We start from the raw sequence: 25,042 nt of genomic DNA, 5'->3' as shown, positions 1-25,042 counted from the left end.
CTGGTATTACCTGTCACAACAGCTGTCATACTGTTTATTTTATCCCCCATACCACTTCAAGCTTTGTGAAGGCAAAATCCATTTTTAGTTTGTTCATTTCATATTTCCAGTGCCTACTAGTGCCTGATATTAGACGTGTACTCTACAAATACTTGTTAAGTTAACAAATGAATCAATCAAACAATAGTTTAATTAACATTAAATGTTTTAATGTTACTTGAAACAGAATTCTGACAAATGCCAAACATTAAAAAATTGTAAAAAAGGTGAACTGAGCTTTGGTACTGTGTTCAGAAATACTTTCTCTTAACGCAGATAACAGATTTGTAGGTCAAGAGTAAAATCTTTCTCAAATGTATTAACATAAATTACTGAAATAGTAAGGACTTGGGTATCCTGTACCCATTTGCTGAAATTAATGCAAATAAAAAGACTGGGGGGAGAGGGAGCCACAAAATGGTAGGCATGGTATTTCTGTCAATAATGCAAGATTATGATTTAAATGTTGCTATCAAGTAAGAAAATACTATTAACAGTGAAGAATTGGATTTTTTTAAAAGAAACCACTTGAGAAAGTTCTGCTTTTGTGTTTCATGTCAATTACTGATATTACTAACAAAAACCACTAAGCACTGTATGACAAGCACTATATTAAATGTTTACATGTATTAGCATATTTATCTCTCCAAGAATCTTTGACGTAGGCACTTACTACTTTTCTAATTTTATGTAAGAGGAAACTGAAGCTTAGGAAGGTTGAGTAATGTGTCCAAAGTCACAAGCAATTTAAGTGCAAATAGGATGTACACTCAGGATACAAAATGACTTTCCCACTGTGCTATTTTCCAGTAAGGCAACAATAAAGACTATACTTTATTCCAACAACTTTCAGGAAATGAGGGTAACTGTAATAACAGTAACAATAGTAACTTAAAGTGCTTGCTACATATCCGGACTCTGTTCCAAACACAAATGTGTCCTTTCCTTTAATCCTCGCAGTCACCCAATGAGGTAGAAACTATTAGTATATCCATTCCACAGCTTAGGAAATCAAAGCAAAGCAAAGTGTTGGTCCAAGGCCCTAAAGCCAGACGAATAAATAGCCAGAATACAAACATGGTAAGTCTGACTCCAAAGCCTTTTGTCTTAACCACTACATGAAATCTTCTCTGGGAGAAAATAGGTTAACATTAAAATTAATACAAATTCTAAAGTAAATTTTGGGATCCATACTTCTTCAGTCAGTCCACGGTCTACAGAAGTGATGCAACATAAATATTCCAGGTTGGAATAGTTCAAATAGCTGCAGATTATGAATACAAGACAGTATATTCTGCTCTATTTTTTAGCTCTGAAATCATGGAACCATTAACCCTCTGAATCTCCTTTTCTTATGTTAAAAATCACCCACAGACAGATGAAGGGATAGAGAAGATGTGGTGTACATATACAACAGATTATTCAGTCTTAAAAAAAAAAAGAATGAATTCTTGCCATTTGCAACAATGGATGGAGCTAGAGAGTATAATGTTAAGCAAAGTCAGTCAGAGAAGACATACAATCCCACTCTTATCTGGAACTTAAGAAACTAAATGAACAAAGGAAAATGAGAGACACAAACCAAGAAACAGACTTTTAACTACAGAGAACAAACTGACAGTTACCAGAGGAACAGTGGATGGAGGGATGGGTGAAATAGGGGATGGGAATTAAGCAGGGCACTTGTTGTGATGAGCACTGGGTGATGGATGGATGGAAGTGCTGAATCACTCACTATGTTATATGCCTGAAACTAACACGACACTAGACTATGTTATACAGTATGTTAATTATACTGGAATTAAAATTAAAAACTTAAAAAAAAAGGCAATCACACTACCTGCCCTTGTAAGTTTTTTCTATGGCTCACACAATAAAATAAGTAAAAGAACATTTTTGCCTTTGGAATGCTTTTCTGTACATCAAAATCAACTTCTTAATGACCTGAGAAAAATTAAAGTCATTCGAACTCAATACTTGTAGCTTATGTATAAACTATACACAAAAGGCTCAATTTCATTGCCTTTTCACAGACCAAAATACACTACAATTAACAATGCGCAACACTAACAAGCTCTATCCTCAGTGTATTGTAAACTATGGAGGCTACACAAATTGTGACCATTTTAATAATTCATACCATGAACTGGGAAACTATCTTTGTAAACACAGTATGATTATTACCCAAGCAGTTTTAAGCCTATGTACAATGTAACAAAAATAACCAACAGTATCAAAGTCCTAAATTTGACTGTCTTACTGATGCAGGTAACAGCTACAGGATGGTGACCTAACATTTTAACAACCTGACGGCCTCTAAAATGAACTTGGTTTTAACACTTACAGTATGCCCCCAATTTGCTAGGGTACTATTTTAAATGTTTACTAAAGTTGATTTGCATGGTAAAACTGAATCAAACTGTATAAACATCATCTGAGCGCTTACCTACATGCAAAGGACTGTGCAGAGCACTACGCAAATCAAGGACGAGTGGAGTCCCAGTCCTGCTTCCGAAAGCTTTTACAGATACCACACGTACACTCAACACACAAGCAAGCTACATGCTAAGTACTACTTTAAACATTCTTAGTTTTGAAAATTTTTATACTTTAGAAGATCATCTGCCTTTAGATGACATAATAATGTGGATATCAGGAGGGGGAAGAAAAACTGCAGCATTAAAATTGAAGGATGCTGTGACTCTTCAATTAACCTGTTCGAAGAGTCTAGTTAACAGTCTCCTTTCAACATAAATACTAAAATTACACACCTTGCAATTAAATAATTTTATATTACTGAATTCACATAATGATATTAAAACTATAGAAACTGTTTATCTACTTAACAACCTCTTTACCAATATAACTTTATTCATATGCTAATGAAGCAACCTTGTCATGTGGCTACAAAAACATGAAAATATAAAAATAATGTTATAATTATGGGGTACTGAAGAATGTAGATTTAAAATTTTAAATGACATAAACTATTGATCTTCACAAGTATACATCATTATATTTTTATTTCTGGAAAATGACTTATAAATAGTTCACTTGAGGACATTTCTCATTACTTAAGTCACAGTTCACTGTATAATTAACTTACTATAGATAATAAAGGTCTATAGATAGTCCTTTCCTGTATGATTTGATTTTCTTAAAAAGCAAAATACTTTATTTTCAGTAAAAAAATTTACATATGAAACTCAATGACAATAATTTCAGTACATAATGGAAATCAATCACCGTATCTTTTCTTAAGTTCTTCAACAGACTTATCCTTCAATCCTGATTTGTCTATGTGATTGAACAACACATGTACAACTGAAAAAAAGGAAAAAAAAATCATTTTAATCTCTATTTTTTTAATAACTAAGTGAAACCAAAACTAAAGAGAATAATCTGTTTGTCAAATAAAACTTTTTATATTTTAAAGCAATAATCATTAAATAATTCAGATATTTAAAAAGCTTATCTGAAAAAACACAGGAATCTAATGACATTTCTTACCAGAATATTCTGTAAAAAATTTCTGCTCCTTTCTCAATAATGTTAATCTTGCAGATTAAACTTAACTCATTCTGTACCACCTTAAACATTTTTGACTGTGTAACAAGTGTACTTTTAGTTACTTAACATTCCAATTAACTGTTTTTCAAACTGAAACCATTTTATTTTAAAAGAAAATTCTGTACCACTACTGTAACTTAAAACTTCTTAATAATATCACAAAATCATGTTAGGGATACATTTTTATAGTATCTAATAAAATATATAACCCTTAAAAGTTAAAACAGGGCGACTGGGTGGCTCAGTCTGTTAAGCATCTAACTCTTGATCTCAGCTCAGGCCATGATCTCCTGGTTTGTGGGTTCTAGGCCCAAGTCAGGCTCTTGTGCTGGCACTGCGGAGCCTGCTTGGGATTCTTTCTCTTCCTCTTTCTCTCTGCTCTTCCCCTGCTTATGTGCTCTCTCACTCTCAGAATAAAAAAGCAAACTTAAAAAAAAGTTAAAACAAAATTTTTCTATAAATCATGTAAAATCACCTTTTAGACCACTGAATTGTCCACACTCAACACTTTGGAAAACTCTGTTATAGTTCATATATTTCTCAACATTAAAACTAGCTACTGGTTGTTAATGATACAAAAGATAACAACAGCTAAATATTAATTAAATGTTTAGTTACATGCCAGGAGCTCCAGGTGCTCCCCCTGTTGAACTTGGCTGACAATGCTGACCCAACCAACACAGTACCGTCGGTAGGCCAGTCTAGAGAACCAACTCACATTCTTTGAGTACACTTGAACTTCCCACATTACAGTAGCAAGAAATTCCTTCATTCAGTGCATTTATACTGACAGTATAAGCATGGTTCTATGCCCTGAGGCCTAAAGCACAAGGTACACAAAGATCCTGTTCTCAGGGAGCTTTCATTCTATCAGGGAAAGAAAAATAATACACAAATACAGGAAATATTTTCAGCTAGTTACATATTATGAAGAAAAATGAAGCAGGGTAAGAAGCCAGAGGGTGATGGGGGGGGGGGGGGGGAACAGTTATTCCGAGTAGGTCTGTTAAGGAAAGGTGCCTCGGAGGTGGCAACTCTCAGGTGAAAACTGAATGAAGCAAAGAAGCAGGCAAAGGGAAGACATTCTAGGTGAGGGTGTGGCCAAATGCAAAGTGCCGAAGGCTAAAATAAGTTCAGCAGCTTGATATATCAAAAGACATAAAATCAGTGTAGTAGAGCAGGAAAAAAAAATAGTAGAAGAGATTAGAATAGTAATCAAGAGAAGCCAATATTTGTCAAGGAATTCCAGGGGCTATTTTTGACTTCAGATAAAAAAAAAAAATGTCTTTTACTCTAAACCCTATATAAAAAGATCATGTAAAATTACAGGTCCACTTCTCTAAGTACAACATAAAGAGTATTTTTCTTAGTTAAGTCAACTCAATGTTGCTACAAGAAATAAACAAGAAAAGGAGCCCCAAGTATGTTTAGTCCAGGAGGTATATGAAAATGGTACAGAGTTTTTGCTATTTTTAAAACTAAACTGGTACTCTTGTATTCTAATGCCTTTTCTTTTTCCCTAAAACTAAAGCCCAAAACTCTAAGTAATTGAAGTTCCCTCATAATCTGATTTTAGTTAGGTTTCCCTACGCTGACACCTCACAGGAAAGACCAAGACACAGAAACAAGTAAGGCACACAATTCTGCAGGCTCATCACCTGCCAATCTCCTCCCCCCGCCACCCACCCCACTGACCCTACAGTCCAGCTGCACTGTACTGCTTTCAGTTTCTGAATTCAGTTTGCTCTCTCCTGCCTCAGAACTTCTGCAGACATTGCTCCCTCGGTCGAAAACTCCTCCCCACCCACTTCGTTCATCAACTCCTGCACCTTGTGTGTGAACTCAGCTGAAATCAAACACGGGAAGATCCTGCCCAGAGCAGGAGTCCCACCTCCGTTGCGCTCGTGCCCAGCTACCAGCTCCTGTGGCGGGGCCCTGTACATGGTGCACAACAGCAGGCTCCCAACCATTCCGCTCGGATGCACTTTCCAGAAGGGTCCACACTCTAGAGCCTAAGTTTGAATCCTGGGTCTGGCTTCCTACCTAGGCGACCTTGGTCAAGTTCCTTACCTCTCTATGCATCAGTTTCCACCTTTGTAAAAGGGAACTGGTAATCACACCTACAGCTCATAATAATGCTGTGGTCAGGATTAAAAGATTTTATTTCACCTAACTGTAATTCTATTTAACTTAACTGTTAATTTAAATTTAATTATATGTGCCTTGTACTAGTAAATATTCAATAAAATGTTCCCTATCGTTTGTTGAATAAAGGAACAGGTCAGAATAAAGAGATGTGGAAAAGCTTTCTTCACAGAACTTACTTTTTTTCTCAGGTTCTGACATAAACATCACTGCCATATCAAACCTTTTTAGTTCAGAAAGTCTTTGTAAGATTTCAAAGATGAGTGATGGGTCTTCTTTCCTGAAATAATCCAAATATAGAAAAAATGATTAATTAAAAGTAGCTCATTTAATTCTGTTTTTTTCTAACACAATATGTCTAATTATATATAAATAAGATCTTCATTTATCTTTTTTCCCTGGATACAGTCTATATTTTAAGTGGCCAAATGAAGAGATTTTTCGTCAATTGAAGAAATCATAAAACTCTTAAGTGTGAAGTGTAGCTTGCACTTGTCATCTCTTTACAACTTCTGCATGGTGAAATTTACTCGAAAGCTGATTTAGTTATACAGAAGGTAGGAAGAGGACGAAGAGAATGACTTTCCCAAATCACTAGAAATAGCATAACATTACAATATGCAGGTATAAAGAAAAAAATTCAACTTACTCAATGTAAAAGTCATGCAGAATTTTAATGATTTGGTTGAATACATCTGGATCTAGATTTTTCTGAAACAACTTCGGATACATGGATGGTTCAATTTGCTTGGAAAAGATACAAAGAGTTAGAAAATTACATTATAGCAACATTCACATATCACAAATTATGTATATAACTGGTTAGGTGAATATGGTGAAGAATAACTATTATGCATTCATCCTTACTGAGTAATACTGGGGTCACGCTGAAATGTAACTGTGACAGAAGAATGAAAGTTACAGAAACTGTAAGATAATCGCTCCGTCCAAGGCAGGGAAAAGTCTCATGAACAGAGAGATGCAGATGTACATCCCCGTAGGACAGACAGGAAACTTGAGAGTGCTCTCAAGGAGCAATAAAAATAACCAGTTTAAAAAACAGAAGTACATGAGATAATGTATTTAGAAGTAACTGTATACTAGAAAATTGCAAGGGATTATTATTGTAATAATGTTTGAAAAAGACAATGCTAAAATCCATTATTTGGCAAATATCATAAGATTTGTTCTTTTTCTGGGAGCAAGTAAGAGCTCATTTTCAGGAGAATGAGTGCCTAAATATGCGAGCAGTGCTTGGGACACATGGAAGGCACTCAATGTATTTTAACTTCTTAAAAAAGTTAAAGAAGAATGAAGAATTAAGTTTAAGTTATGGTTTTTAAAATTAGATTAAGTTATTCTAGACCACAGAATTTAACACAGAACCTACTTCCAAAGGCTTCCTGGTTGTAAATATTTAAACGGTCTGGCCTGGGTAAGATATGCATTCGGCAAAGGTTTTACAATCCTATTATACAAACAGCAAGTACGGTCCTCTTATTATATAGTGACAAAAGAGGCTCTCTGACCTTTTACCTAACTAGAACGCTAGCTTCCTCTTTCTTACCTTCACATACCGATACAGCATATCTGGGGAATTTTTCAGTTGTCTGAAATCAGATTCAAGCTGGAATGAGTTTGCAGGAACAGGAGGAAGCACAGTAGTGATAAACTGAGGTGCTTTGTCTATCTGTAGAGAAATCTTCTCACTGAAAGATGGGCATACATCCTGCTTCAGGCTGACTTGAGGTCTGAAATATTTCAGAGGCATCAAACAATTAAAAAAGAACCATAAATAGTCAAAGCTTATGTAAGGAGACATCAACAGAGATTTTTTTCATTTCTGACTTTACTAATACAGTATTGTAACTATATTCTGCACATAGCAAATTCTTTCAGCTGTCAATGTATCTGTATTTTTGGCAAGAGAGATTATGCTTTTGCAAATTTTCACATGCTGGTTATATAATAGCCATTTTCATCTGTTGAGCTGATTTAGCCTGGTCACCTTTTAAAGCGCACCATTTCTATATACTACGTTACTACATCACATCACACAACTCACAACTCAGCCTTTCCGAAATCTGAATTAGCACAGTGTCAAGAAAGACATTCCAAGACACCAAGAAATGCTTCCTCCTTTAAAAAAAATCTGCCTATTTATTGTTTTCCTCAAATCACTAATCACTATCACTTTAAAAACCACTAAAATTCAACACTAAAAAAAAACTTTTAATAGGATTGCTGAGTGGCAAATACAAGAATGTATGAATAAAGCTTCAACATCCCCTAAGAAACCTAATTAATCTATATTTTTTATATTCTTACCATTAAGCATACACATGACTATTTTAAAATTCCAAACATAATTTAAGGAACCCATAAATAATCTTACATATTAATGACTAGAATAATGATTAAATTTTACATTTTATGAAGCTTCCTTTTAAAAAATTAAAGATTTTTTTCTGAATTAAAAAGTGAAATGCATACAATGAAGTTCTGGAACAAAAAGGTACAAAATCAATTTGCTCAAGATACTTTCTTTCTCTAAATTCCCTGCTATGGTGTAGGACTAGTGATCACACCTTAAGCAAAACCTCTCTTACAGTTAAGTACAAATGAAAAACTAGAATGTGAAGTTGGGCAGTTCAAAGAATTATGGTGATGAGTACAAACCAGATGTCTCCTTAGCAGTATCAATTTTCTAGTGAATTATTACCATTCTAGATCAGCATAATGTAAGAGTATTTCTTCTACTCACGGCCGGGCTGAAGTATCACTGATTTCTTCTATTTTCAGTACTTTTGCTTTTGGAATATCACTTGTGGGCAAAAGGTCATCTTGGGTTGAATTCTTCTTACTTGCAGCGCCTGCACTTGCTATCCCGTTTGCCAGAGTAATGTTATTAGCAGCAGTATCTGGTACATCAATAGTCTGTATCAAATTACCGGTTTCTTCAATAATAACCTTCTTGAGTGGTTTCTAAAACAATTAAAATCAATTCTTTAAATCAACATATTAGGGTTTTCTATTTTAGGATCACAAATTAAAAACTGCAGTGTTATCTGCTACATATTTTGAGAATGTACTTGGGTTTTAATTTTCCAGACTAACAGCTGTAAGTAAATTCAACTTGATGGTTAGACAGAAAGGAGCATACTCTGAGAATAAAAATTAAAAATATGCACAGCACCGACCATACAGAAGTATGAATGGGAAAAAGAAGAGATGCTCGTATATATAATTACAAGACAATGGGATGCATGCTATAAAAGGTGAAAGCACAAAATGGTAAGAGAACACAGAAGAAGGAAGATAAACACTGGCATCAGGGGAACCTTCACAGAAAAAGGACATGTGAATGGCAATGTGCAAGGGCACTGCATGGTCAGTGGAAACATGATAAGTCCAACGGGGCTGGTGCAAGGGGAGGAATGGTGTGGACAAAGCCTGAAAGGCTCCTTAAAGACAGTTTATAAAGGAATTATGCACCCTGTCAAGGACTTTGGACTTTATCCTACAGACAACAAAGCCAAGAAAAATGATAGCCAAACCTACAGAGAAGACAAGCAGAACAAGGCCAGGCAATTAACTAGTATTCTGTATGAAACAGACTATCATTAAAATCTAAGTAGCCTTTCTAATATGTAGCAGCTGGATAAAACCAGCAAAGGATTAAAGATCTGCCATATATATTCATGAAGTTGGTAAGACTTGACCACAATGATTTTTAATAAAATAGGGTTCACTCTTTTTTCATTGTGTCAAACATTCAAATTTCTTAAGTTTACATATAATACTTTTGTAATTTTTAATAAAAAACTTTTCTTCAACATAACCTAAGTGTTCATTCCAATTGTATGGTTGAATTTTAAATTAAAAAGTTGTAAATATAAAAACTTTTTCTGACATATATACTGAACTCAATGATATATAAACTCAATGTTAAATCCAGACATTCTATTAACACAGCTAAGACCTAACAGTTAACAACCAAATGTTACTGGATGAATGAACATAAATTTTAAAAGCTATTAGCAAATTTGTTAACAGAATCACAGTAGCAGTTCTATTTAAAGTGCAATCATGTTAAGCTAAGGCCTTTGCTTTGCTTATCAATAGCAACAGTCTTTTATGAAGATATTAACCAAGAATATCATGTGTATGTGTTAGTGCTGCAAAATAAACTGTAATTTCTGAGAGGCAATAATCACTGAACTGTATCAATACAGTTCCATTTAAAACTAAATCCTACAACAGATGTGTCAACATGATCCCAACTTTAAAATTTCCTAATCGGTGGTCTCTATTAAGCGTAGACAGCTCCCAATGGGAGCGGCTGCAGGCTACTGATGGTTAGGGGACGGGTGGGGGGTGACAGGGGGTGACACTACACTGGTTAACAGGGGTAAAACACAGAAGATACCACTACAGAAAGATGTAAGAAAATATGGAAGGTTCAATTAACCATTTTTTAAAAATTAAATTTAGATGCATGACATTTTACTTAGCTCTATATTAATATGGCCATTTCAAGAAAAGAGAAAAATAAAAATAAACAGAAAGGGAGAAAGAAATGGGGAAGGACCAGGAAGAAAGGTAAAAATTTGCTATAGGAAAACAGAAACGTGAAAATAAAACAAAGTATTTCAGCAGAGGCTACAAGAACAAGAGGCCTTTCGTTTATTAGCACCCATTAGGGACCCCCTGCCCACCTACACTCTCTCCAGAGATTTGCCAAACGTACTCCCAGGCTGTCAGCCCTTGAAACACAGACCTCCCTGGCCTAGGCTCTCACTCGACTGAAGTCATCCTAGGACTCTGTCCATGTCCTGGGCCTTCCTCTTTTTCCTGCCCACTTTCCCCAGTGATCAGGTTGTCTCACAAATATGAGACTGAAAAGGAAATTAATGTTCACTTCACCTAATACTGCTTTCGCATTAATGGATATTATTTCCTTTGATATAAACTAACCTGTGAGTTATTCTCAAAGAGAAAAAGTAAGGCTCACACAGGGATTTGGTAACTTGCCCAAGAGTTCGAAGTTTATAAAGTGGGGCTCAAATCAACTCTTAAAAACATTACACCAAACTGCATCTTTTATTTTTTACATAACACCCACTTTTTTATTATAGAGACCTATTATAAAAATAAACAGCAATTTTTCCCTTCCCCACTAGGATACTGATTTCATTTGGGATCATTTACAGAATGGTTTGCCTCAGATTTTTCATTTCACAGAGGTGTTCTGTTTGTTTTGAGATCTTGCCACAAAAGATTTAAATACATGTTGCATTTTCAAACTATTAAATTGACTTTTAAACTGAGGGAGAAGAGAACCTAGCAAATTTATAAAAGCTCCTTAGGGTACACTGGCCATGGGACATCACATACACAGATATTTGATTTAATACCTGGCAATGTTTTTATAATTACAGACAACAAAGTCTGACAAAGTCTCTTTAAGACTTGTGAATTAATTTTTGTGAAAACATCTTATGTTTAAAGATGAAAAAGTTTAAACCACTTTTAATGAAAACATTGATCTCCTTTACTGAAAAGAACAGAATAGTAGCACGTTAACATAATGTATCAAAATACATAATGTATCAAAATTAATACGATGTATAAAAGCTACTAGGTTTATGCCTGGCATATGAACAAGTGTGGTCACAGAATAAAGTCCCAGTAAGAACACTAGGGGGCGACTGCCTGGCTGTCTCAGTCAGTAGAGTATGCAACTCTCGATGTCAGACTCCAGAGTTCAAGCTCCACATTAGGTGTGGAACTTTATCAAAAATAACAACAACCCTGGAAAAGCATTAAACTAAGAAATTCTGCTACTAACCTGAAATATGAACTTGAAAAAACAAACTTTCTTGGCCTTTCTTCCTTTGTAAAAGGAAGACAAAGTATCTGTTTTGACTTCTTTATAAAATTGTTTCTCTCAAAGCATCTGCCATGCATAACAGTTACTTTCAGGAAGAGGATCATGAGCAGTAAGGGGCACACGGGGTTGTCTTTTCAATTTTTGACGTAGTTGACTTCATGGGTGTTCATTTTATAATTATTTTTTAATCTTACTTTGTCTGTGTACTCTTCTGTATATGTGAATGGTAGAAATTACCAGACTCATATCATATAGATAGATAGATCATGTGTCTGTGTGTATATATGCATGTGTGTGTGTATATATATATATATATATACACACACACATATATATTGCCCTAAATGAATAACTTTAAAGATCGAGCACAAAGCCAATTGCTAAATTCATGCCAGCTTTTCTAATACTGCAGGGGAAAAACTGGCTTCATTGACTTAATGAAAAATACAACAATATACCAAAAACAATGTGCAATGGTATATTTTTAATATATAATATAAATGTTTTAAATATATTTTATACCATTTTATAATGGCATATTTATAATTTGCATATACTACAGTTTTGCCTTAGGTGCTGATTTTTTTTAAAGGTGTAGATCTGGTGCTGAGGGCTTTGCAGTGTTAGGGTAATAAACCTGACTGAGCACACTGTAACAATCCTCAGGTTTCTCAGGACATACATGTGATGGGCTGTGTCATTTCCCCACACAGAGCTGGGATGCAGGAGTCTCTCACAGAGAAAGAATGAGGCTGTTTACAGCTAGGCGGACATACCACTTCTGCAAACGTGCACTGTACAAAGACCATGTGCTGGATTCTTCAAGCCATGAGGCACACCTCTAACTTTATTTCCAGCTGTGGCCTCAAGCTGTCCACAGTTGTTTGATGAGTTATAAGAACACCTGAACCAGGACCCTGTTGGTGTCTTCACTAAGGATAAAGGACAGGTCTCCTCCCAATCCTTGGGGGTCACCAAGGAGCATGTAAGAAACTCTGCTTCCGATCAGGGACCTGAGAGTAGAGAGTTTAAGATGGTGGAAGAGTAAGTGGAGGTTTTGTTTTAATTCTGCACAATCTATCCAAATTACAATAGCCCTCCATTCCTCCTAGGGCCTTTATCAGCTCTGGAAGCTGGGGCTGCTCCCGTGATGAACAGCAGCTCTGTCTCTACCAAGGATATAGAGGACAAGACAAATGCTGTGGCCAATTCCAGTTGTAACTCTCCTGGGAAACCTTCATCTTTTGGGGCAGCACTCTCTCCTGGCCTTACTCTGTTTTGTGTGTCACGTGATATGTCTCCTGTGTTATTTTCAAAGTGTAAACTCTTAGCCCAGGAGCCTACAGGCTTCTCTATTTTCAGCTTGCCATCTTGGTTGTGCCTCCAGAAGCCAGAAGCACTTGAAGGCTGAGGACCTTGGGGCTTTGTGTATTTCCGGGAATAACATGAGGATGACACCGAACTCCACACTGAAGCTCCTGGCCTGACTGAAGAACTCCTCTAAGTGAGATCATTCCTGTCATTTCCTCCTTTCCTGTTTCCAGTCAATTCACCTGTTCAGAATGTCTGCAGTAATCCTCACAACTGGAAAATGTGAAACCCCATCCCTCCAACTTTATATTGTGTGCTTTGTGCAATTCTGAGTGGTCTTAGGTAAATTTCCTTAACTCATCACTGCTCCTTCTCTGGTGGCACAGGCACTATATGGAATCCCTCTGGTTGTACCCTGGGTAAAAATATGCTGGACTGTCAGAAGTCACATATTTGTGGTAGAAAACGTATACTGGAAATGACATTACAAAGGAAGAGAGGAGTTCATACTGCAGGGCCAGTCCCCCACAAAGTCCTTCAGTTGTGTTCATATGAGCAGGTGGTTGTGTCCATATGAGCAGGTGGTTGTGTCCTGAGTCACTGTTAGAACTCATACCGCCTCTCAAGATACATCATGGGAGTTTCATACCAGAAATCAAAACACATCTGTGTTCCTCCTATCATTTAGAAATTTTGTCTCCTTCTTCCATAGAACATAATCACTGTGTGTCTCACAGCATACCTGAAAATCAGAACTAATGAATTAACATAAACATAGCTGAGCTTAGCTGATATTTATGAGTCACATGTTCCTCTCAGGAAATCCTTCCTCAGTTCCCCTGCAAGACTCCAGGCACCCCTATCCACCTAGGGCCTGAGGCCATGGACAGAACTTCCAGAGAGAAGACCCCTTGGTCCGGGGGGGGACAAGAGGGAGGTCAGGACTAACAGGCAGCACCTCTCCATGAGAATGACTATGATTCCATGTGCAGACAATGGGCTTTTGATTCCCATTCTTTCTCTTCTCAATATACTAATAACCACCATCTGTGGCCACAGAGGGGGACGGACGGATACAGGGTTACCTCGGACACAGATGCCTGCCTACCTGAAATATGCTACTTTATTAGTTTATAATTACTTGTGTTAATCCTCTAGGATGCAACCCCCTGCTATTCTACATTCGCAGACATGGGCAGTGACAGGTGGTGACAGTAGTTTAACCTCCTGGCATCCATTCCCCCAAGCTGTAGGTGACACCCCGTGGGAAGGACAGAGTTTCTGACACTGATGCTGCTCTCTTGGAACCTGGTGGTTAAAAAGGTGACAGATGCCGACACTTGCTTTTTTGGGTTTCAGCTGCTGCTGGTATTGGTTCTTTTGTCTGTCATATCAACACAGCTTTCACTTCTGTTGTCTGCAGGTCACTATGGATGCAAGAGAACTTCCTCCCTTACCAGGACCATCCTGCACGTCCTACTCCATGCCCCCCACCCCCAAAACCATTCATGGGCTGTGAGCCACCTCCACCTCCCGCGTCTTGGTGGCCCTGGGGAGCACGCCTTCCACCTCCACCTGCAGATGATCTGAACAGTAGGAGTTGACAGGTAAAGCACATTCACCTCATTTCTGTTGTTGTTGAGCTTAGGTGCTGATTTTAAATCAAACCCCAAACAAGATGCAAGGTTCTTATTAATAAAATCATAATCTCAAATAAGAATGGTACTAGCTGTTAAAAATATTGAATTATAAAATGTAAAACTACTTTAAATATCTTTAATATCTGAAAACATATAAAAATATTTAAATTTATAGCGCTAAATTAAGTCACTGAAAAAGTTATGCCAGAATTCTAAACAGGTGAATCTTCTCCAATTTTATTATGTCTATAATCCTAAGAAGTATTTTTTAAAGATTCTAAAAATAGTCCTAACAGCTTTCAACGTTTCTTTTAAGAGTTTATTAATTCAACAGTTTGCTTCCAACTCTTAATAATACAACACTGGTATTTAAAAAGGAAAAAATGGGAAAAAAAAGTGCTTTTCACTTACAGTTGACCCAAGATGAGATGGATTATCAATAGGTTTTATCACATTTTGCCTTTGTGCAGAATCGAGAAAAACGTCATCCCAGTGTCCTTTGTCAATTAAGTCCTTGAAAATAAATTTGTAAGTATGACTATCGAAATATTCTCAAGTTAATTATGTTAACAGATAATGTGTTTCTGTTTCAGAAAATAAGGTCATATTTTGGCGAAAAGAACACATTACCTTTTTAATTTTGGAAAGTTCAGTTACTGCTTGCTTATTTCCAGGTTCCAGAAGTAAAACAGTTTCAAAATCTAAAGTGAATTTTTAAGAACTACAATAAATTAGTGAAAATACTTTATGGAGTTCAAGACATGATACATTTAGTTAATAACCCATGTTTATCTCAAGAAGTTTTACTCAGGATGCCAGAAATAGGAGAGCTATAGTAAGAGCTAAACATTTACTAAGTGCTATTCTAATTACTTTATGTGAATTCTCATGTAACCCTCATCACGACCCCACTTTACAGATGATACAACTGAGACCTAGAGGTCATCTAACTTATCAAAGCTCACACTATTAAAAAATGACAGGGTTACTCAGTAAATCTACAACAGAATCTAAGAGACCATATAATGGAATATTATTCTTCAGCCTTAAACCTTGAAAACATTATTATGCTAAGTGAAATAAGCCAGACAGAAAATGACAAACATTGCATGATTCCACTTATATGAGAGGTACGTAGAATAGTCAAATTCATAGATAGAAAGTAAAGTAGAATAATGGTTACCAAGGGCTGGAGGAGGGGGAGGTGGTGTGGGAAGTTCTTTTTTAACGGGTAGATTTTCAGGATTAGATGATGAGAAAGTTCTGAAGATGTCTGGCAGTGATGAATGCACTTAATGTTACTGAACTATACAATTAAAAAGGGTTAAGATGGTAAATTTTATGTATATTTTACTACCATGTTTAAATACACGAGCTACAGCTAAACCCAAGCTTAGAAACTGTCAGATTCAAATACACACATGAGAAAAAAGGCTGAAAATCCAAGTACTGATGTCAAAATATTAGAAAAACAGCAAAATTAAACCTAAACAAAGCTGAAGGAAAGAAAGAGCAGAAATAAATGAAAAAGAAAACACAAGAAAACCAAGTTGGTTCTTTTAAAAAACTAACAGAATGAATACGTGAATTTGACAGATCCTGGAAAAATAAAATAACTAATACCAAGAATAAAAAGGAGCATCACTGCAGATCCCACACTATCCTCTAACCCTTAACAAATGATTCCCTTTCTTTTTCTTTCTGCCTCTTTCTTCTCAGTGATAATTCAAATTATTCATGAATTTTGATTGGCAATTAACCACATTAGACTGTATGCTACTAAAGTAAAAGATAATCAGGTCCAATATGGAAGCCGTATTCTTCCAAAATGCAAACTATGAATGACCTAGACTGTGAAAGAAAATTTGCTTCTCTAAGTTCTGTATTCGTGAACCATGGAAACGCTACATGAATCTCTGCTTCTGTAACTTGGGAGTCTCATCAGGACAAGTGAGTGACAGTTGTTATAAAACAGTCGTACCTTGTTTGGCCTCATTTAACTTTCCCAAAAATGTTCTTGCCGTTCCTCTCCTGGCAAAAGCTTTAGAGTAAGAGCCATCTAACAAAATAGCTTGTGTGCAGTCTTTTTCAGCTTCCTCATATCTATTAATAAATATGACAAAATTACAATCAGAAAATGCAGCTTATAGAAAAACTTCACATAAACTGACTTTCTAATGTAAAGAGCAGGCATATTATTTCAATTAAAAACTCCCAAATCTGTCTTTGAAGGAAGATTATTTCTTTTTTATTCTTCATTCTCAACAAAACTTGGGATCATCTGGTAAGCAGGGAAAAGGTACCAGGTTAAAGGAAACCCAGAAGAGAGTGTGCAGGAAGGATGGAACAGAATGATGGTAAAGTACAAGCAGAGCAGACAAAAGAATCCCACCGCTGGCAGCCTGCCTCCCCTCTAGCTGCACTCACGTGTAGTGCATATAAGTACTACCTTAACAATTAGAACTGGCACTAATTTTCGAATCCAACTTCATTAATATTTACCCACAGTATACATCACCTAAGGAAAACAAAACCATATGAAACTCAGGACCCCTTATATGTATAATGACATATCATCTAACACTTTTCATAAATTCTACTCAACCATACAACCAGCAATCAATTCAGTCAGACTGGGTAGTGCTCTATAAAAACAAAAAGCTAAGGAGACCAGCAAACAAACAAACAACATAAAACTGAAGACCCTCTTATATTTCAAAATGACATTAATGAATTACTGTGAATTTATTTGGCATGATAATGGTATTGTGGTTATGTACAAAAATCCTTTTGGGATAAGATGTCATAATGCCTATGATTTGCTTTACAATAATTCAGAGGAAAAAAGCTAAATGTAACAAAAAAGGTACGGCTTGTTAAAACTAGATGATCTGGTACATGGAGTTTATTATATTACTTTCGTGAAAGCTGCAAAAGTTTCATAATAAAAATATTCTTAAAAAGGAGCATTTCCTGTGATTATATTCTCCCCAAGGCCTAGATGACTGCTACCTACCCCTTAAATAAGACCTCATAAGAACAAAGTCAAAATTGCAAATAAACTTAACCACCCCTTAATTCTTTAATTCGCTTTTCAATGAAAGAAAAAGTATATCTGTAAATGTGCAAGTGTGTGTGTGTGCATGCCCCTACCAACATATTTTCTACTTTGCTGATTAAATCATTCTCCCATTCAAGACGTGAGCATGGCCCCCACACTTTTCAGGTTACAGTACTTTAAAGAGCACAAAGTCAAGGGCTTGTCTGGCTCTCCAGCCTTATCTCTAACACTGTAACCTGCATAACAGTCATAATATGAACCACTTGCCCTTTCAGAAGTTACATGAACTTTTCCACTCTTGTGCCTTTAAACCTGAACTGGGACGCTCAACCTGTTTTTCACATCATTCACTCTCACTAACGTATTCTCTCTCAAAAAAATGTATCTCTAATTGTGTCTGTTAGTTTTTTTTTTAATTTTTAATGTTTATTCATTTTTTGAGAGAGACACAGAATGTGAGCAGGCAAGGGGCAGAGAGAGAGGGAGACACAGAATCCAAAATAGGCTCCGGGCTCCGAGCTGTCAGCACAGAACCCGACACGGGACTTGAACCCATGAACTGCGAGATCATGACCTAAACCGAAGTCAGATGCCTAACAGACTGAGCCACCCAGGCACCCCATTTCTGTCTGTTAGTTTAAATGAGGATATATATAAACAAAATTTACTTATATGACAGGAGTTCCTAACCTGAGGTCCTTTGAGAGATCTGAAAAGTTGGATGGGAAAAATATTACATCTTTATTTTCACTAACTTAGTTTAAATAGGATTTAGCGTTTCTTTCCATTATAACTGCAGATAACAAACCACAGGAACAAAAGCAGTAGCTGAGTTTGCACCCAATAAATATCATCAATATTTTCATACCACATTACAACTGTTACAGATATCTCAAAATATTATTTATGCTCACCACTATTTCAGAATTACAGAAGAAAGTTAACCTGCTGTTTGTTTGTATGTGATCACAGAATCCCGATCTATAAATGCTTATGTGACCTAACTGGCCAACTGTCGAGCAACTCTGTCCCTAGCAGTCCTTCAGATACCAAAGAGCAAGGTCATGTTATCACACTGAAAACACAATCATCTGTGTGGCTTTTTGGATAGTCCCTATCCACACTTATTAGTTCATCAATATGTGGAAAAACATGTCACAGATACAGGTCACCCCAAATCTAAATTTTCACATTATGTCTTTAAAAAATAATTTAGCTTTAAATTTACCTGTATTTTTTAAGTAGGTTCCATGCCCAGCACAGAACCTGAACACACAGCCCTGAGATCAAGACCTGAGCTGAGATCAAGAAGTTGGACGTTTCACCAACTGAGCCACTCAGGCACCCCTAATTTGCCTATATTTTAAACGTAGTTTCTCATTTTGTTGTGGTATATATATCACTGTATCACAAATCTTAATATTTTAAAAACTGTGTTTCAATAAAACTGGTTTCTTCTGTATTCTCAAATGTACAATGATACATGGAAAAATATTTTGAAGAAGGTCCCCCACATAGCCAAAGGGGTCCATGGCACCAAGATAATCAGAATCCCTATTTTTAGTATTTACATGGTTTTTTCTTAAACTCTGTCACTACTGTATAAAATATTATTACAACAGATAAAAAGAACCGTGAGACACAGTCTCTGCCATCAGATATTATCCTGATTGTCCAACTTGAACCCCTGAATGCATCCACAACAGCTGTCTAGTACCACACAACCAAGTTTTAGCTGCATACATCTAATCAATCAGCAGATCTCAACGGCAACAACTCTCTTTAGTGAAGTATGGGTATGTATATATAAAACACTTCCAGATAAAAATGTGCCCAAAAGGTTCTAAGGTTAAAATAATTTTTAGAGATACCTGGGTGGCACAGTCAGTTAAGCGGCCAACTTCAACTCTGGTCATGATCTCACACCTCATGAGTTCAAGCCCCGCATCAGGCTCTGTGCTGACAGCTCAGAGCATGGAGCCTGCTTCAGATTCTGTGTCTCTCCCCTCTCTGTCCCTCCCCCTATTCAAGCTCTGTCTCTCTCTCTCTCGATCGCTCGCTCTCAATAAACTTTAAAAGAATTTTTTAAAATAATTTTTAAATCAGTAATTCAGAATAACACGCATGCAACATTTAATGTTAAATTGTGTAATGCCAGACTATTAAGAGTGGGAAAATAATAACAAGAGCAAATATTTACTGAATATGTATTGATACACACTCACTCAGTCTCTCTTTCATTTAAATTTAATGCTCAAGAGTAAATAAATTATACTTTATTGTCTATCTAATAAAACAATTTATGGTAAATTTGATTTTCATCCTAAAAAGCATTAAATATATCCAACACTTACTTCTGAATCTTCAGATAGGCCATTGCTCTGTTAGCCGGAAGAAGGGCATTAGTGCCATCTGCTGCTATCCCCCGAGAATAGCATTCTATTGCTCTTTCATATTTTCCCTCTTTGAAAAATCCATTCCCCTATCATTTTGGAGAGAAATATAAATAAGAATGAAAAAATAGTGCAAAAAAATTAGTTGAATTCAAATCTTAAGTAAACACTAAGAGAATACTCATCAATATTATACCAGTAATTAAAGTATATTTTAATGTTAAAAATCTAGTCCATGATACATGTTTTAGAATGTTAGTTTAAGTTGTTTTCTGTAATGGCATTCTTCTCTTTTCAGAACTAAAAAGAAACATACGTTACTATACTACTTTGCAGCATTAACCATTACCCTCCTAATTAAATGTTAAAGCTTAAATTTAAAAACACACGGTAATAAATATAGGCCCAAATTTTATACTCTTTAGTTAAATTAAAAGTTGTACAATAGAACTTTATAACTCAAATAATTTTTGTGAAAGGACAGAGTACCAGAACTGTACAGCTTATTCTTTGGTAACATTAACTAATGTCTAAACACAGGATAAATTTAACCACATTAGAATGTGCATACCAGATTACCCTGTAATGTTCACTTATAATTAGTCAGGTTTATCACAAACAATAATCATTCCATAAGTGTTTATTAAAAATCTCTTAAGGGTCCATGAAAAACTACAGAGATATTAAATTAAATTTCAACTCATGATTTCTAAAGGAATTTATCAGAAACAGTCCAGTGTGAATTAATGAGAAAAAAATATATATAAGAATGAACTGCAATTTATACCTATGTTAAATTTACATCTATATGTAAATATGTTCAAATACTCAAAATAATTTTCTCCCTAAATTATGTTTTTCTAAATTATGTATTCAGTCATCAATTACTAAAGTTTTGAATTATAAGCTCCAGAGGTTTTTAGTATAATTTTCAACTCCTACTGAAGAATTTACATATAAAAGACAGAAACAGATACACAAGAAACAAAGAGTAAATTCAACAAATTGAATTGATTGTTGAAATCTATCTGATTACCAGATCTTTCTGTAAAATGGCCTGTTGCTTATTCTGTTGCTGTTCAATTGGATTTTTCTCTTCTTTAGTTGTCTTAAACATCGTATCAGCTCCCTCTGGGTATGAATTTTCTTTGGATGATAAAGCCTAGGAGACAGAAGTCCGTTAAAATAAAACAAGTAATGCAAGATGCATATATATTTGACTGGGAAATACTAAATTACTCAAATGTATTAGAATTTTTGCCACATTTCAAATTAATATTGAAATAATATCTTTAATTTGAAATCTAATTCAAATTACAAAACAAAACAAATACATAATAAATTTAATACACATCTTATTCCAATTAAAATCACTAATGTTAGTTGTTCACTTATTTATCCAACAAATATTTATTGAAATTCTACACAGGCCATGAACCATCCTAGAAACTATTTTCAAAAATAAACAGATAATGAAGACTACATCAACAAATTTCTCAAACTTCGTTTTCAGTCACTATCTGACCTCAAATAAAATACAAAAATATGTAACACAGTTCACGATTATAAGAAAGTTGATACATTAATTAACAGATTTTACGTGCTATAAGTAATGGCAATATTTAAAAGCAGATTTTCTCCAATTACTGTCATTTTTTCCTCAAAGTTTCAATGCATGGCCCAATAATCATAACTCTCATTCAACAGCAAAGTGAAAAGAATATGTAATTGTACAGTATCATTTAACAACAAATTTTATAGTTTAATAATTATTTTCTTACTGTTAAAAAATTAATAGTTTTTGCTAAGATATAAACTATAAATATAGAACAACTTTAAAACTTACAAAATCAAAGAAATATGCAAAAGTTTTATACAGAAATAAAAGCACAAGCCAAAAAAGAAAAATTAGTGGGATAAAGAAGAATAACTCTGTCATCTGGGAAAAAATAAAGCAGCAGCTCAAAACCCTCTGATTTTTTTTTTTTTTTAAGATTTTAAGTAATCTCTACACCCAGGGATGAGGCTCAAACTCACAACCCCAAGGTCCAGAGTCTTATACTCTACTGACTAGGCCAGCCAGGTGCCCCTCAGATGACTTTTTAAGATGATGATTCCTAGGGATCTTTAAATATCATTCTACTTCCTCTAGCTTGCAAATTTGTTTATAAAACTGTATAGTACAAAGAATTAAAATTAGAAAAAGTCTATATTAAGTAATCTACAGTACAAAGACTATGCAAAAACCTTTACATCGTCAAATAAAGGTAAGTAATGCACTTAAATAACTATGTTTTTACCTGATTAATTTTCCTGAGTTCATTCGTTGCTTCAAAGTTATTTGGTTCCAGCTCTAAAACTTTTTCATAATCTAAGTAAATTTGAAGATAAAGAATATGTGAAAGACAGGTTATTTAAAAATTCTATAAAACAATCATTTGCTATATGTGACAAATAGGCATGCATCTTACAGCAAAATTAAGAGGAACCAAGAAATACTAACCAATAGGATGCTACTGGACTGTCTCCATTCTCCACCAAGACAAACAAAATCCTAACAGAATCCCTTGACAATTCACCTTCTTCCACCAGCCCCAGGAAGGATACTTGCTATCACTAAGTTGTACATCATAAAACTAAGAAACAGCAGATTCCTGTTAGATTATGAACTTTATTCAGATTTTATGATTTATAGTACTCAGACTTATTTTATGGAAAAACAAAAGACTTAGAATTTACAAATGAAGAAAAACACGTCAAGGACTCTATCTGCAGTGCCTCAGCCCCACAATATCCAACAAGATAATTTAATCTTTATATTACAGCTAAAGAACTAAAAATCACAGGGGATCCATAACCTTCTCCTTGGTCACACAGCTAATACACAGTGGAATAAGAATTTTAACCAAAGTCTGATTGGTGGCAAATAACGCATTCCTTCCCAAAGTAGCAAAAATGAGATTTACTCACATACAGAAAGCTCTCTGAGGGTAGTAACTGTGATTGTCTAGTATTCTTTGTATAGTCATCTGTTAAATTAAACTATTAAAGAATTTTTTAGATAATAATAACCTGAAAATGTTAATACCTTTTTTGGCATCCTCTAATTTTTGCAAAGCAAATCGAGCAGCACCTCGTCTTGCGTAAGCCTTGGTATAACTTCTATTCAAGGCAATTGCTAAATTACAATCAGACTCAGCAACAGCAAATCTGCAATTTTAAAAAGTTGAAGTTAACAATATTCATGTGTTAAACCAAAACTTCAAAATTTGTTTCTGAAATCCCACCTTCTTTTATTTACTTAAGGCTACTGAAAAGCATTAATTCATGATGGTAAGATGTTAAGCAACATTCCCTTTAAAGGAACAAGAATGCCCACTGCCACTGCTTTCTGTCAGTATTGTATTAGAGGTCCTGGCTAATGCACTTTCACAAAAAAGAAATATACAGAGTTATTTCTAAAAGACTGGAGAGGAACAAAACTCAGACAATTTGATGGTCTACCTAAATAATGCAAAACAATCTAGAGACACTGTTAGTAATAATGAAAGTTTGCAAGGTGACTGCTTTACTAGAGATAAGCAACAAAAAAACACCAGAAATAAATCTAACAAAAGATATGTAAGACCCCTATGCAGAAAATTTGAAGACTGTTTTCAAAAACATTAAAGACTTAACTGGAGATATATTCATGATTTATAAAAAGTCACAAAACCATAGCAATAGAATTCTCTCCAAACTGATCTATAAATCCACAGCAATTATAATCAAAATCTCTACATAATTTTTCAAGGAGTTTAACAAGACGATTCCAGTAAATACATTGATAAGCAAAGTCCAAGAATACCCAAGACATTCCTAAAAAATAATAAGGTAAGAATATCTGTCCTCTGCCAAATATCGAGACTTCTTATAATGCTATAGCAATTAAAGACAGTATCGAATGGGTTACAGGGATAGGCAACAGATCAACTGGAGAACAGAAGGATGAGAAAGAGATCCATGTGGGACACCTAGGTGGCTCAGTGGGCTGAGCATCTGACTCTTGTTTTCGGCTCAGGTCAGGGTCTCACGGTTTATGAGACCAAACCCCATGTCAGGCTCTGTGATGACAGTGACAAACCTGCTTGGAATTCTCTCTCTCCCTTCCCTGCTCTCTCTCGCTCTCCCTCAAAATAAACATAAAAAAAAAAAAAAAAAAGAAAAAAGAAAAAGAAAAAGCAATCCATGCAAACTGAGCAGACAACAATGGCGGCATTGCAGATCCATGGAAAAGCATGGATGTTCAATAAATAAGACTGACATGACTGAAACAGTCATATGAAAATATATGAAATTGGAATTCTACCTTCAGCATACACAAAGACTTAAACATGAAAATTAAAACATAAAAAGTCTTAGAAGAAAATACAGAAGACTATTATGAGCTCGGGATGGGAAACTACTGTTGTAACAAATTGTATTTTTAAAAGTGCTGACCTCTAAAAAAAAAATCAGTAAATTGAAATAAATTAAAATTAAGAATTTCTGCTCATTGAGACTTCATGGAAATAGAAAAAAAGCAAACCTGCAAACTGGGAGAAAATAATTATTATAAACACAGAATTCTTAAAAATCAATAGAAAAACAGACTAACAGAAAAATGCCCATAAGACAGAACAGGCATTTCACAGGAAAAAAAAGGAATACAAGTGGTGAATAAATATATAAGATGTTCAATCTCATTAGCAGTTGAGGAAATGCAAATCAAGACCACAGTGAAGTACCATTTTGCACCCACTAGACTGAAAACAATTAGGAAGCCTGATTCTACCAGTGTTGGTAAAGACACGGAGCAAGCGTCCTTACACACACACTCCTCATGAGAACGTAAGATTACACAACCACATTGGGACTACCTGTACAACTGGTCATCACCATGTAAACAGAACATATATACATCCTGTGACCCAGCCCCGAGAAACCTACAAAAATGTCTACGTTATCACTG

General features: G+C 35.2%; 1 protein-coding gene across 2 annotated transcripts in view; it reads right to left on the bottom strand.

The window, feature by feature from the left end:
• Window positions 1–3,043: 3,043 nt before the first annotated feature.
• RPAP3 (RNA polymerase II associated protein 3) overlaps window positions 3,044–25,042 on the bottom strand; it is a 37,612-nt gene continuing 15,613 nt past the window's right edge. For both annotated transcript variants that reach the window (XM_039243134.1, XM_039243133.1), the window contains exons 6-17: window positions 23,141–23,262; window positions 22,353–22,423; window positions 21,089–21,214; window positions 20,014–20,141; window positions 16,580–16,701; window positions 15,229–15,299; window positions 15,010–15,111; window positions 8,519–8,739; window positions 7,322–7,505; window positions 6,404–6,501; window positions 5,934–6,034; window positions 3,044–3,363 (exon numbers count right to left, since the gene is read on the bottom strand). In XM_039243134.1, the coding sequence (XP_039099065.1) occupies window positions 3,278–3,363; window positions 5,934–6,034; window positions 6,404–6,501; window positions 7,322–7,505; window positions 8,519–8,739; window positions 15,010–15,111; window positions 15,229–15,299; window positions 16,580–16,701; window positions 20,014–20,141; window positions 21,089–21,214; window positions 22,353–22,423; window positions 23,141–23,262 (1,432 nt within the window). In that variant the 3' untranslated portion in view covers window positions 3,044–3,277. The remainder of the gene's footprint in view (window positions 3,364–5,933; window positions 6,035–6,403; window positions 6,502–7,321; window positions 7,506–8,518; window positions 8,740–15,009; window positions 15,112–15,228; window positions 15,300–16,579; window positions 16,702–20,013; window positions 20,142–21,088; window positions 21,215–22,352; window positions 22,424–23,140; window positions 23,263–25,042) is intronic.

The sequence above is a fragment of the Hyaena hyaena genome, unplaced genomic scaffold (assembly GCF_003009895.1).
Source record: "Hyaena hyaena isolate Hyena2069 unplaced genomic scaffold, ASM300989v1 scaffold_221, whole genome shotgun sequence".
NCBI classification, from domain to species: domain Eukaryota; kingdom Metazoa; phylum Chordata; class Mammalia; order Carnivora; family Hyaenidae; genus Hyaena; species Hyaena hyaena.
The sequence above is the reverse complement of the archived record's forward strand: the minus strand, read 5'-3'. Positions and strand labels throughout refer to the sequence as shown.